The 14,065-nt window shown below is 35.5% G+C and overlaps 1 protein-coding gene across 5 annotated transcripts in view; it reads left to right on the forward strand.

Annotated features, from left to right (window-relative positions):
- The window catches only part of PLCE1 (phospholipase C epsilon 1), a 146,282-nt gene that overhangs the window by 100,975 nt on the left and 31,242 nt on the right, over nt 1-14,065 (forward strand). For 3 of the 5 annotated variants that reach the window (XM_032694213.1, XM_032694215.1, XM_032694214.1), the window contains exons 5-12: nt 3,000-3,145; nt 4,963-5,221; nt 5,682-5,890; nt 8,431-8,472; nt 10,058-10,724; nt 11,226-11,408; nt 12,281-12,398; nt 12,772-12,931. In XM_032694213.1, coding sequence (XP_032550104.1) covers nt 3,000-3,145; nt 4,963-5,221; nt 5,682-5,890; nt 8,431-8,472; nt 10,058-10,724; nt 11,226-11,408; nt 12,281-12,398; nt 12,772-12,931 — 1,784 coding nt within the window. The remainder of the gene's footprint in view (nt 1-2,999; nt 3,146-4,962; nt 5,222-5,681; nt 5,891-8,430; nt 8,473-10,057; nt 10,725-11,225; nt 11,409-12,280; nt 12,399-12,771; nt 12,932-14,065) is intronic. The other 2 variants (XM_032694216.1, XM_032694217.1) reach the window with 1 other exon arrangement.

The raw sequence follows: 14,065 nt of genomic DNA on the forward strand, positions 1-14,065 counted from the left end.
GAGTAGAAAACTGTTGCAGATGTTAGGCACAGCACTCAGCAAAAACCTCACTGAATGAAAAGGGATGACCTTTGTGCACAGCTCCTTTCCTCTGCTCCCTTCTTTCTGACAGTACTGTTGCATTTTAATCATCTCAGTTCTAATCTCACTGATGAATTCTCCCAAGAAATCAGTTTTGGGGTACAAGGCTAATACATGTTTTGAGAAGCCCATAATTCCCTTTTCTGGGGTCTGTATGATACATTCAGATTAATCAATCAACAGTCTCTAGATATTTAATAGAAAAACTTTATAGGCACTTGATGCTCTTCTGAACCACCAGTAAGGTCAGTTTATACTCCTGGCTACTGCTAGATATTCTATAAAAGTCAAAACAGTCTGTAGCATATGTAGAGGAACCATTCTGTTCCATTCCTAAACTCAACATATAAAACAACATGAATGAAATTTTCCATTATCTGCATCTGACTGAAGTATCCCAGTCTGCTCCTCACACTTTCCCTGATCTCCAAGAAAAATGAAAATTCGGAAGTTTCTAAAGCAGGCATGTTCACTGTTTATCAGGAGTGGATTGTATTTTTAGGTGCTCAGTTCTCTCCCCTGATTCTGCCCAAACTGTTATATCTGCCTTTGCCCATTCTTCTTTAAAATTTAGAGATTCAGACACTTTATTTTTCTTTCTTGTTTAGTGGAAGATTCTTTAAATATTTTCTATTCTTCCAGTAAGTCTATTGTTGTCCTGCAAGAGGAGTGAGCATAAACTTCATGGTGCCTTTTGTACCCTTTTTTTGCTTGTACATGTGCATACAGTATCTGGAGGCTGCAAAGGCTTGTTCATGTTGCCATTTGTCATTTTTTGTTTGCTTTTACAGATTGTTTGTAAGAGTTCATCATAACTGTTTATAGCAGTCCTAAACTCTCTATTAAATAAAATTTCAACAAGTGGTTGCCCTAGTTTCAAGGTTTCCTCTTAGTGGGGAGTCTGAAGTCAATTGCCTTTTTAGACATTCTTTCTCAGTTTTGATACTGTTTTCTCCTGATCATTACATCTTTACTATCTTAGATTAAAACATATATGTTTAAAATTATATTATTCTTTAAAATGTTTAAAATCATATTAATCCAACTGTCATTACCACACTTGGTATTTCATACCAAACAAATATTGGGGATTTTTTGTGTGATTGCATGTTTAGCATTTGCATTCCCTAAGAGAGCCATTTCTGGAAAATGGGAATAATATCCAAAAACAACATGTAATTTTATTCCAGCATACACAAAGAAATCTATGCCAACCCTGAATTACAGACCTGACTGTTTTGTTTCACAATTTCTGATTTCTAATGGATTTATTTTATTACCTTTTTATTCTGGTTTTGCCCTTACTTGACCCCTTTGTCATGCAGTGCTCTGGTTGTTTTTTTTTTTTATTTTTCCATACCTTCATGCTCTTCAGGTATGCACTTCTTTGTCGATTCAGGTTTTATATTTTAGGAATAACCAATTGAACACTTCAAATAAGATTTCATCTGAATTCAGATTCTCATTCTGAGCTGCTGCAGTGGTTAGTCTGTTGTCCCCTGATCCACACCTCCTCTTAAAGCATCCCCATAGTCATGGTACTCATTCCTGAGTATGTCCTCCGTGAATTAATTTTTTCAAGAATTCAGTCCTAAAAATGTGATTTTTTTATGTTTGGGGGTTTTTTTGTACAAACGTATATATTGCATATATTGTAACTATGGCTTGTCTCTCATCTGGACATTTCTCATGTATTGCTCTTGATTGATTTGGGCATCAGGAAGGTTAAATAGTAACTTAGATTATTCATATTCTTTGACAATTCTCCCTCAGGAGTGGGAGGGTTAGAACACTGAGTCTGTATGGGCTTGCCTAAAGGGAAACCCTATATATTTTCAGTGAGGTTTTTTTCCCTGCTAGTACTAATGCATTTACATTTCATTTCACACGCTTGGTTTTTAAAACAAAAGTCTATGCCTCCTGAGGGGTGAACTAGCATTTTCTAATTTTTATAAGCATCTCCTCACACTGGTATTGTCTGTAAACACTTGCATCCTTCAGGACCGAAGAATGGAACTCAGTGTCAGTAAACAAATCACGTTTATTGCCCCCTAAGTGTTTACACAATGACAAAAATCAAGCCTCCAGAGACTCATATTGTAAAAAGAAACAGTTGGTTTAAATTAGGTTTCCATGTGAAATATAGCTACTTTTTATGGATGTTGTGGGAACATAAACTGGAAAGACAATCTGCACACTGATAAAATGAAGATTTGATTTTTATTTGTTTAAATGCAAACAGAGTCACGTATTAAGTTGATTTCTGATTCTGGCATTAATTAATCATCAAACAGAAGTTGGTCATATGGTCACACTTAGGAAGGTGAGGGGTTTCTTTGTTTACTTCATTTGTGATCATGCAAACAGATAATGTGAACTACCTTAAATGTTCAATGCATGTAGGAATTTGCAAATTTGAGCATTGAAAAATCTACCAGTTTTGTGAAATTAACCAAAACAAAAAGATTCCAGTTTATCAACTTTTACTGTCCATGTTGAAAGAATAAGAGTTATTCAGTGTGAGGCTGAGAGTTGTAAGCCATGTAAATTAGAATTTACACTGCAGATCTCTCTGGCAGCTTTAGAAACCAGCAGTAGCTAAAGTTGTCTATTTTTTTCTGTGGCCTCAATGCATATTCAGAATATCTTATATTAAGATGCAGTAGTTTTTTGTTTAATAGAAGTTTTTCTGGAGTAGTTAATAAATTAACTGCTGTAATGGGAATATGTCTCTGTGTAAGTTGTGTTTGCAATGCATATGTGATTTGACCATGAGCGTATAGGTGGAATTTTGACTAATAACCTCCTAATGGAAAAAAAAAACCAAAACAAAAAACCCCACATTATCTGTCAAGTATACATGAATGCTCCAAGTGACATTGCTTTGATTGACTGTACTGTCTGGTTTATTTTACAAGGTGAGCTCGTGGGTTACCTGGCTGATCCTGACTGCAGGTTCTATGGAGGAGAAACGAGAAGTCTTCTCATATTTAGTACATGTGGCAAAATGCTGCTGGAATATGGGCAACTACAATGCTGTAATGGAATTTCTGGCAGGGCTAAGGTACTGGCAACTCTTTTTTCTAAATGGCTTTATTACACTTCAGCCTCTGTTAAGCAGATGTCTCTGGAGAACAATGAATTAAACAGAAATCTGTGGCTAAATCACATCATCTCAGTGACTTTCTAGTAATCCCTTCTGGAAAAATGAAGCATGCTAAACGCTTTTTTTTCTCCAAGCTGCGTTGGAGACTCTTATCAGTTTTCATGGTATATGCTGAATATGTTGCATTGGAAAACATCTTTTTTTTTTTTTTAATAGAAATTTTTTAAATATGAAAAGAAAATGGGAAAGCAATTGTCGTTTATCTAGTGAGCTACAACTAATGTAAGTAGGAGTCTCCAGAACACAAGTGAAACATAATTGTGGTGACATTCTAAAAGGATCGGTCTTAAATGTAAAAAAAAAAAAAAAATCAATCCCAAAAGAACTAAAAAAACCCAACAAAACCAAACAACCAAATCTGGTTTTTAACCCCTCCATTAACTGATACAGAGGGATGCTGGGATCTCATGTTGTTGTGGTCTTATATAGAAGGACCTGCAGTATCTCCAGGAGAAAGAGAGAGTAGGGGGTTAAAGACAGTTCACTGCTTGCTTCCCTATGGAATCACAGGTTCACCGTGCAGGGTTGGGTGAGCCAGAAAGCAGTGCCTTGGGACTGGCAGTTCACAGGGCAGCAAATGGGACCGAATGAGGAAGAGTTAAGATCAGATTTCCCTTCTCTTAGCTTTAACCCTCCTTGTATGTAGTGTTTGTGTAACAAAGCTCTGAAGTGTTTACATTGCTGTTTTTTGTGGTTTGGTAAGGACTCTGATCGAGCTATGTTTATATTTTTGGTATATAAAACATATTTGAAACACTCATAGGCATGGGGAATACATTTTGGCAGAATACATCCACAATCTCCAAGCTGTGTAAGTTATGAGGGAAAATGCAAAGCCAATTAAGGGATTAATTCTATCTCTAAAGCATCTGCACAACACAAGGGAAAGAGAGGAGAGAAAGGCCAGTGCTGATTAGCAGCGTTTCTGGGACAGGGACAGAAAGTGGGGTTAAGGGCATTCTATTGTAAGCATTTCTATAGACCTTTTGGTATGTCTGAATCCAGAGGTGGGCAGAAAGGCCGTATAATTGCACAGACATACATCTCAGATGGTGAGAGAACTGCCAGAGGTACTTGCAGTTCTTGGAGCTATTTCTGTTTGAAATTGGAGTTTCTTGTCAGCTGCAGCTCTGCACTGAGACCTGAAACATGGTCCTGAGTTCCTTATTTCCATGAAAATAAATAATTTGTGAGCAAAACAGAAAAAACCCCCCTATTTAATTTTGTAAAAATACATTTAATTAAAGAACACCAGCTTTTGGTAACTTTATGGATGGTTCATAATATAATTACAGGAATTTGTAAGAAACAGTCTAGTTTATCTTTATGTCATTTCCTTAATCTTTTCTTATTTCTTTCTAAGTCCTTAGAAATTTCAGGCAATGACACAATGAAAGTGTTAGAAGGCCTACTGGTATATCTTATACAGCTAGTCTTTTGTTAAAATGTGACATGTCACTCCAGTAGATCAGACTGCTTGTGTCTCCTTTTTAGCTTTGTTCATTAATAGTTCTGAGGGCAGAAATATCTTAAAAATAATTACCTTGATTTCATTAATTCATTCATTTCTTCATTCATTCATTCGTTCATTCACTCGTTCATTTCTGAGCAATGGTAGTTTCCTCTATTACATACGTATATGCTGTGGGTGTTGGACTTGAAGGTAAATTGTTTTAAATTATTTTAATAAATATTGTGATCTCTTTTTGCAATAGGTCAAGAAAAGTTTTAAAAATGTGGCAATTTATGGACCAGTCTGATATTGAAACCATGCGAAGTCTGAAAGACGCTATGGCACAACATGAGTCATCGTCTGAATACAGGAAAGTGGTCAACCGAGCACTCAATATTCCAGGCTGTAAAGTTGTTCCTTTCTGTGGTGTGTTTTTAAAGGAGCTTTGTGAAGTTTTGGACGGAGCATCAAGCCTCATCAGACTCTGTCCACGATATAACTCCCAAGAAGAAACATTAGAGGTAAATGAAATAAGGATTTGTAGCCATCTAGTGCTTTATTTTATGTAATTTTATACAAAGGCATCATCTGATTAAAATTTTCTAAACCAGATTGTTACCAGGCTGTTCAGTTACATGGACCTTGATTTAATTCCCATAGATACTTAGCAATTTAGATTTGGTTGTTTATACGTAGTTCAGTATCAGAGTACTGAGAAATTATATTAGTAGCAAAGGATCACATTAGATGAAAAAATTAAGAACTGAGGCTTTTTTAAAGTTTTCAGGAATTACTGTAATTTACATTACTTGATTTATGAAGTCATTTGGCCTAGTTTGGGTTGCAGGTAGGCACAGAATCCCGTTGGAAGCTAATAGGAAATATGCGCTGAAATATTCTTAGTTGTAAAAATTTCTACAGTGAGAAGTAGATGACACAAGATTCTATTTATAACTATACTAATCTTTTAGATATCTCTAGTTTGTTTCAGATTACAGTGGACAAGATAATTTCTTGCAACGAGTAGGTCAAGATGGTTTGAATAATCCAGAAAAAGAATCAACAACAAACAGTATCTTTCAAACTATCCGGAGCTGCAATCGCAGTTTGGAATCTGAGGAGGGTGAAGATAATGTTAGTGAAGGGAGCGATTCAAGAAAAAACTCCTTGAAGGACAAAAACCGGTACCAGTAGGTTTCATTTTATTTACTATCATCACATGTATATTTCATGGTTTTAATTTTTAATTTCCTTTTACCAAGGCTTGCTTTTAGAAATAAGGGCAACTTTAACACTTTCCCTTGTATTTATCTTCTTCAAACTCAGAGCTTTTCTCCACTGCAGTTACTCTAAGTATCTGATACTCAACTGCTTGGAAACTCTCTGTATAGTTATATTTTCCCTCATGATGTAATTGCTTCCTTTCATGATAAGAGTAAATCCTTTTCGTCTTACACATACAGCTTTAAAAATCCACAGTTACAATTACAGTCTTGATCTCTAGTGACAGGAATAGCACCAGGACATATTTGTTATCAGAGCTCAGAACATAATATTCTACATGCTCAGGCAGTGTTCTACCCCCTTCAAAATAAAGGTTATTTATTATCCTTCAAAAGACCAGTTCTTCTAAGGACATATTAGTTTGAGGCTTTTAAATTTTGTTAAGAAAACATTTGTGAGTACACATTTTGAATTCTCAAGTTGCTGTAGTCCTGCTATTTTGCAAAGAATTTTACTTCATTATGCTCTATGTCAAAAGTAGTCTCTGATTTTGCTTTGAAGACCTGATATATTCTGTACTATTCACCGGCAGGATATATGGTAAATGCAAAGTTTAAGACATCCCATGATCTTCTAGAATGTTGCTTTGCAGTGAAGTCTGATTGCAAAGCCCATGTAGACATAAGTGGGTCAGCTTTAAACTGAGTAACCGTTAGACAAACATCAAATTAAGTAACAGAACTGTACTGTTCTGAGATGAAACACTATAAAATTACATGAGGGTTTGCATAGAAACAACCTGCTTAAGTCACTGCTGGAGTTATTTTATTGACAATGTCTGTCAGAAATCCATATGTTCAGAACCATCCAACGTATTTCAGCTACTTAAACATGAAATCTAATAAATGGCCACCTGAGAAGCAACTACCATCTTCCTGCTTAAAATGCATTTATTTCATTAACATGTAATTCTAAATTTCATTTCAAATAAATAATCATTATTTCCTGAAAGAATGGTTTCTAATAGAATTAGTCACATCTGGCTTTAGTTGCTTCTGGGAAGTGGAGCAGTAGATTAAGGCAAGAAAGACAGACCCACTTCTCTGTCCATTTATGTTATCTCTTAACTTACTTCAGTCCAAATACTTTCTTCCAGGCATTATTTTTTGTTCATTAATGTGTTTCAAAATCAACTTGCAGATTGCAGTTCAAATGAAGAATAAGCTAGGCAAATCAACATTTCACTAGGATGAACAAAATAGAAATTAAATGTAAAAGAACAGTATGGAGAAAATTGAGGGGTTTTTTTATGTGTTTATGAAATAATTTCTTGGTAAATTATTTATTTGTGCTTTATATTTAATCTAGTAAATTCCACTCTAAGTAGGAATTAAATAAAAAAAAGCCAATATGAGTCTGAAATAAAAGTTAAAAATTCAAATGAACAAAACTGCAGACAGATATTTGAAGTTATGTTTCCTGATTCAGAGCTACTAACTACTCAGTTAGTAGTATCTGAACTTATGATGCAGTAAGTTCTGATTTTAGCAGTAAAATGACTTGTAGGAGAATACTTGTGAAAGTACTGATTTAGCTCAAGTACCTCATAGACTGGAAATTCCTTATGCACTTGCCATCTCTTTCCTGGACATGCAGAGAACTGGGTAAAGCACAGGAGCAAATTGGTGCAGAGGCAGAAGGTCCACGTTCTGTTGTCCTTCTTGTATGGAGGCTGTGATTTTTTATTTATGTTTAATTCTATAAACTGATAAAGAGTTCTAAGGAAGAAATTTAGTTCTCTTTCTTGTGAGACCTGTCGTATTTGCATACAATGTTATAAAATCCAACTTATATCATAAATATGTATTACCTGATGATTGTAACGATGTGGTCATAAAGGCAGAAAAATACACTGCATAACGTGTTCCTCATTACTTGAAAATCGCAAGAAAGATTTTCAATTAGTTTTTCTTTTGATGATTTGGATTAGCATTGTGGAACATGAACACACCAAAGCTGGTAGGTTAATTTGATTTGAAGAAAATGAAAGGCATCTAATAGAATCAGTGGGCAATGGGTATAATTACTTTCCTGGTTGAGTAAACAAATAAGCTCTATCGTTCTGTAACCAGTGACCCGTCTAACCACCCTGAATTTCTGTACATGTCAGATAAATATAAAATATTAATCTTTATTAGAACTCTATTTTGACAGTTCTCAAATAAATAAAGATAGGTAGGAAAATACAAAAAACCTCCAGGTTTAAAATACAGTTTGTATGGAATTTTTAATCAGTTGATCTATTAAGATACTCTAAACTTTGACGCATTGCTTTATTAGCTTGATCTCATCTTCATGTTTAAGCTTTTCTAATTACAGTAAATAACTTATAAAATAATAGGGGAAAACCTAATTTTTTTTCTTTCTGCCTACCCTGCAATTTTCTCCTCTAAAACTGCAACCTGTCTTACTGTTTTCTTTATCTTTTCCTTTCCTTGCGTCTCAGTGCAGCACATAGAAAGAAAGCCTCTGGTTCAAACCGAGTTCTGTAAGTGTTCTCAGTAATCCATGGCAGTGTCGCTTTTGGCAGCTCCTGTCAGAGTTCTGTTTCTGTACCTGGTTACTTGTGTGTGCTTGGCTCACCTGCTGCTTTACAGTTTAATCTGTGGCCTGCAACATGCTATCAAATGTGAAATAAGGCAGAAACAAAGTTCTGCGATTTCTGTCTCCGCTGTACTAGGCTCTTTCAGCCATCCGCACCTTGTCTCAGAATACGTTTTCTAGCATTTTTACAGAGACTTGTTTGGTTGTTTTGAGGACATAGAGGAGAGGAAGAGCTGCTTCAGTTGTTTGTTTAATTTTAAAATGTTAATCTTGTGTAATACAGGTAAATATTTCAATTTGCATGTGTTTGTAAGACTCTAGGAAGACAATTTATATCAGCTCAGTTACAATGCGTGGCCTTTATTTTTAGAAATATTCCTTAAAGAAAATAGTTATTCTGTCAGTCCCCTCACCACAAGCAATAAATCCTCAGACTATTTTTATAAATTCGGTGAAGAGTTGGAGACCTCACCAATTCATAAATTAATTTGTGGCCCAGGTAAAGAAGAGTTTTAGGGAAAACTAATGGTCATCTGTACAGTTTAGCACTGGGAGATAGAGTATGTGACTCGTTCTGAGTCACATCATGAATCATGTTTTGCTCAGTTGGTAGGACAGGGGCAGGAACTGAGAGTACTGTAGCAACATGAAGGGGAAGCACAGAGGGTATTAGGACAAGATGTCTTGAAGGATACGTAGAGGAAGATGGTTTGTATTTTATTGGCTGGATATCCTTAGGAAAATGTGCTTCATTAGTTCTGTTGTGCACAGAACAGTTTTTTCTTTTTTTATGTTCACTGAAGAAGTATCAAAATACTGAACATTTATGCACTCATACATGTTAGAAGCTTCTTCAGGGAAGGCATTTTATTTAAACTGCCTCTTCTGTTAGTTCAGTATTGTTGCTCTGTATCTGCTGTTTCTAATTATGGCAAAATATTTCAAACATTTCAGTTGCTGCATACAAGTTTTATGTTAATATTTTCATTAAGTAAAATTAAATTTTCTGGTGGAAAATATGTGACAAAATTCTTCCTGCATTCTTATAAGGAAGGTATGTATTTTAACCACTGTTTTACTAGTGTTAATCAGAGCATTATATAATGTGAAAGGTCTGCACCTTAAATCAGTAATAGAACAGAGATTAGAAGTCTTATCTTCAATCCACTAGATCCTGCTAACAGTTTTCACATATGGTACCTGATATTTCAACTGAAGCAATCTTATGCTGTGAATTTAAAAACTGTGATCACTTGGCTTTAAGAACCAATCAGACATCTCTATTGTTAATGCAAAGTTTGGAAAGTTCTAAGAAAATGTAATTATATTGTTACAGCAACTATTAAGTCAAAATTTCAATAACATAAATTATAGTATTATAAAAGCTACAGAAGTTCCTGTAAGTTGCTATTATAGTGATGATAATGTTCTATTTATTTAAACAACAGCAGAAAAAGTATTCATCAATCATAGCATAAATCAGCACATGTATCATTAAATATAAATCTCTCATCTTTGCTCACATGCAGATTTATAATTGGAGACCTTTCAGATTCTGAAAGTGACATATTTGAGCAGTTGAAGGAATGGGACACAAATTCAACAGAAGAGCAACAAAAGGCTTTCTGCCATGGGATAGAACTCATTCCCTGGTACGTGTTATCTATCAGGGCTGATGTCCATCAGTTCATGCAACAAGGGGCGACCGTCATTCATTATGACCAGGAGACACATCTCTCAGCACGGTGCTTTCTTCAACTTCAGCCTGACAATAGTACTTTGACTTGGACAAAACCCACAACAGTTTGCCCTGCAAATGCTAAGGCAAAACTGAGCGTGCTGGGTAATACTGCTGAGCTTGGTAAATACCAGTTTCTTGGTAATACTGGACTGGTGGAAGGTTTTTTGGACTTGTTTTCAGCCAAGGCTGTATATATGGGACACTCGGGCATTGATATGCACACTGTGTGTGTTCAAAATAAACTCTGTAATATGTCCCTTGAAGAAAATGGTATAACACTACTTTATGGACTTCAGACTACTGACAATAAGTTGCTGCACTTTGTTGCTCCAAAATATACTGCCAGAATGCTGTATGATGGATTGCTGGAATTGACTAAAGCTGTAAGAAAAATGAGGAAATTCCCTGATCAAAGACTACAGTGGCTACGGAAACAGTATGTCAGCCTTTACCAGGTAAAAGATGCTGTAATTCTGTATAAGAAAATTTCAAAGATATCAACAACTTAATGTAATCCAGTTAGTTTCTGTTGTAAGTAAGGTTCAATTAAAGATGAGCACCAGATCTCCAACTTTGTAACACTCTTTAAGTCAATAAGATCTGATTCTCCAAACAATGTTATGTCAAACCTTACAAGTTTTGAATACATTGAGGTTAATTTTTTTTCTTATAAAGCTCTTCATATGTTTGGAGTTTTGGAATAAGTATTTTATTAAAGAAAAAGCAATGACAGTACTTGAAAAGAAAGCTGAAATACTGAGCAATTAGAGTTAGGGCCAAAAAAACCCCACAAAGCAGCAAACAAAATAGCCCTTTGGTATTCATGCAGTAATTAAAAATTGCCTCCTCTTGATGTTTTGTCTTTCACTGGTTCTTCAGAGATGTCTGTATTATTGCTTTAAAAAGTGTGTCTGTTCTTATTCTCCTTGTTTTGTTAACACTGAGAATTTTTGTAGGAGGATGGAAGGTTTGAAGGCCCAACTTTGGCTCAGGCTGTTGAACTGTTCGGAGGCAGACGATGGAGTGCAAGAAACACAAGCACAGGATCTCTCACCAAAAGCACTGAGAAACCTAATGTACAGAGAAACAACACCCTGGGAATAAGCACAGCTAAGAAAAAGAAGAAAGTACTCATAAGGGTAGAATATTTTGTTATTTGTGTATTTTGTTGCTTATCTGGCTGATTTGTTTCCTTCTTGTAGTTACTGTGTAGCGAACTGTGTTCTGAACCAGAGGAAAAAAGTTAGATGATAATTTTAAAACTGTTTATTGCAGTTTCAGATTTCTTGGTTATTGTTTTCCAGTAGTTTTGGTTTCTTTTCTCATGCTTGAAGCATTCTTGGGATGTGTAGGTGCTGGGGCTAGCAGAAGGGGACAGAATCTTCTTGCAACCTTTAGATACTGCCTCAGTATAAAGGTAAAATATTGGTAATAATAAAAATATTAGCATGCAAAGTGACGTCTGGAGGCTGATGTCACTTTTTAAAATAGTTTTTATTTTCATTTTTTCAGAAATATTACCACAGTTATTCCACCTCATGTTAGCATGCAGTTTTGTCTTGTGGGTGACAGAAACATGACCTAGTCTGGTAGTCTTCTCTTTTTTCCTGGACTCAACTGCTTTCAGCAATAGGCAGGAGAGAGGATAATGCAGGAGCTAGCAGCTCTACACTACCCACATGTTCTTCTAGTAGGCAGGTAGGGAAGATCCTTAAATGGGAAGAACCATCCTCTTTAGGGCTCCTGTGCACCAGTGAAATAGTGTAAAACCAGCTGAAACATTTTAGAGAGATTCAATCAGTCATCTTCTGTGTGATGGCAAACTGAGGTAACAGCCAGTGGTCCCACACTTCACTATCTATCCTATTTAAGTTGTCTCTTTTCTACTGGTATTGGTCTTACAGGAGTCTGTTTCATAAGGAATAGCTGATTTACCTCATGGTTTTGTAGCAGGTTGAACTGGAAATAGTAGTGAGTTTGGGATGTTTATTATGGTGCTCATTATTTCCAGGGTGAAAGTGGAGAGGCGACTGATGATGAAATGGCAACACGGAAGGCAAAAAGCTGTAAGGAATATCGTAATAGAAGTGGCTCAGATCCTCAAGATATTGATGAACAAGAAGAACCAGGTAGATATATTGCTTCAGTACTTAAAAGTCCATCGGGTTTTTGCTCAAAGTCTTTTTATGCAGACATTTTTTTGGCATGTTAAAAATAAATTTATTATATAAACCTACTTTTTGCAGTTGAAACTCCAAATCCTGTAAGCTTTTAAATTAATTTCTGTAGTCGTTAACAATTGTTCTTTCATTTAGTTTCAGTAGCACTCTCTTTCCATTAAGATGAAATGTGTCTGTAAGTGTTGTTCAGTTTGGACTTTTTTGGCTGTTTTGGGGCAAATCTAGAATGCTGTTACTGTCTTACTCTATGTTAATGAATTGGACAAAATCATTTTTATTAGGCCAGATGTAATTGTGATGAAAACTTCTGTTTTCTCCATAGATCAAAATATTATTATTAATGCTTCTCCATCAAACAACCTGCCATCAAGAAGAGCTCACTCTCTGACAGCATCCGGGTCTCCAAACTTAGGAGCTACATCACCTTCACCAGCAAGACCAGTCTCCTCTCCTGTAATATCTTCAAGCAAGAGTCAGTCTAGGTAAGGATTTAAATCAATGCTTTGATTTAAAAAGAAAAGAAGCTACTGCTACTTATCAGCAAATGTGGGGTTTGTGCCAAACTAGCAAAATCTGACAAAAACAATGCCAGAAATGCCATTAGCCTTTTTGTAGACATCTAAAACACACTGTAGGACAACACAGGACATTTAAGCTGAAATACCATGAATCTGAGGATGCCTTTGTAGCAAGTCCCCGAGCAGCATGCTGGAGTTTATGTCTGTTACAGAAGCAGATTGGAATGCTGTTCCAAAACTACACAAATGTGGAGTTTAACTCTTTCTCCATATCTTCTCCAAAACATAGTTATAGACATCTTCATAATGCAAATCAACAGCAATGTTATAGATGTGTGAACTGAAGCTCTGAGGTTTCTCAGCACAATTCATTTCTACCTGGGGGAATAATAACTTTTGCTGACATTTCTGGTGGTGATTGCAGTATCGTCTTGGGAATCAGAGGAACAGATTTGAAATCTTTCTCTTATAAACTTCTCTTCCTTGAACATTCATCCTTTTTATGTCACTTAGGCAGTGTAAAAGTTCATTATGTTATGTGCAGTGGTATAGGGCACTATTGTATTAATTGTATAAATAGTAATGGTGGTGATGGTAGTGATTACAGTAATAATATAACAACCATAATATGTCAGGGATGTGGGTGGTACTTTATAACATACAAGAAGACACTCTCAACAGAGGCTTTTCAGTACCTTTTAAGAGAATGAATACTGAAATATGGTTATGAGTATGAATCTTGAGGGTTCCACAAGAGCAATAGTAAAAAATGAAAGAGATTACTAATGTTGGTATAACATTACTTTTGAAGAGATGTGTCTTGTGGAATGGTTCCTGTTGTGTATTTCTTGGCGATTTTATTTATACTTAAATAGTTGGATTTAGCAACAGGCGTGAGTAGTAGAGCCACGTGTGGACAGATGTGGTTGGCTTAACACTGCTTAACACTGCTTTCTGAGATTCTTACCATGTTTTTTACTTTTTGTTCCTTGCTACCATTCACAAACTTGGATTTGTCTCTCTAAGCTTTTTTATTTTTTTTTTTTTATCTTTTTTTTTTTTTTTTTTTTTGAGTATTAGAACAGATTTCTTTTACAT

This window comes from Chiroxiphia lanceolata, chromosome 8 (genome assembly GCF_009829145.1).
Source record: "Chiroxiphia lanceolata isolate bChiLan1 chromosome 8, bChiLan1.pri, whole genome shotgun sequence".
Taxonomy (NCBI): Eukaryota; Metazoa; Chordata; class Aves; order Passeriformes; family Pipridae; genus Chiroxiphia; species Chiroxiphia lanceolata.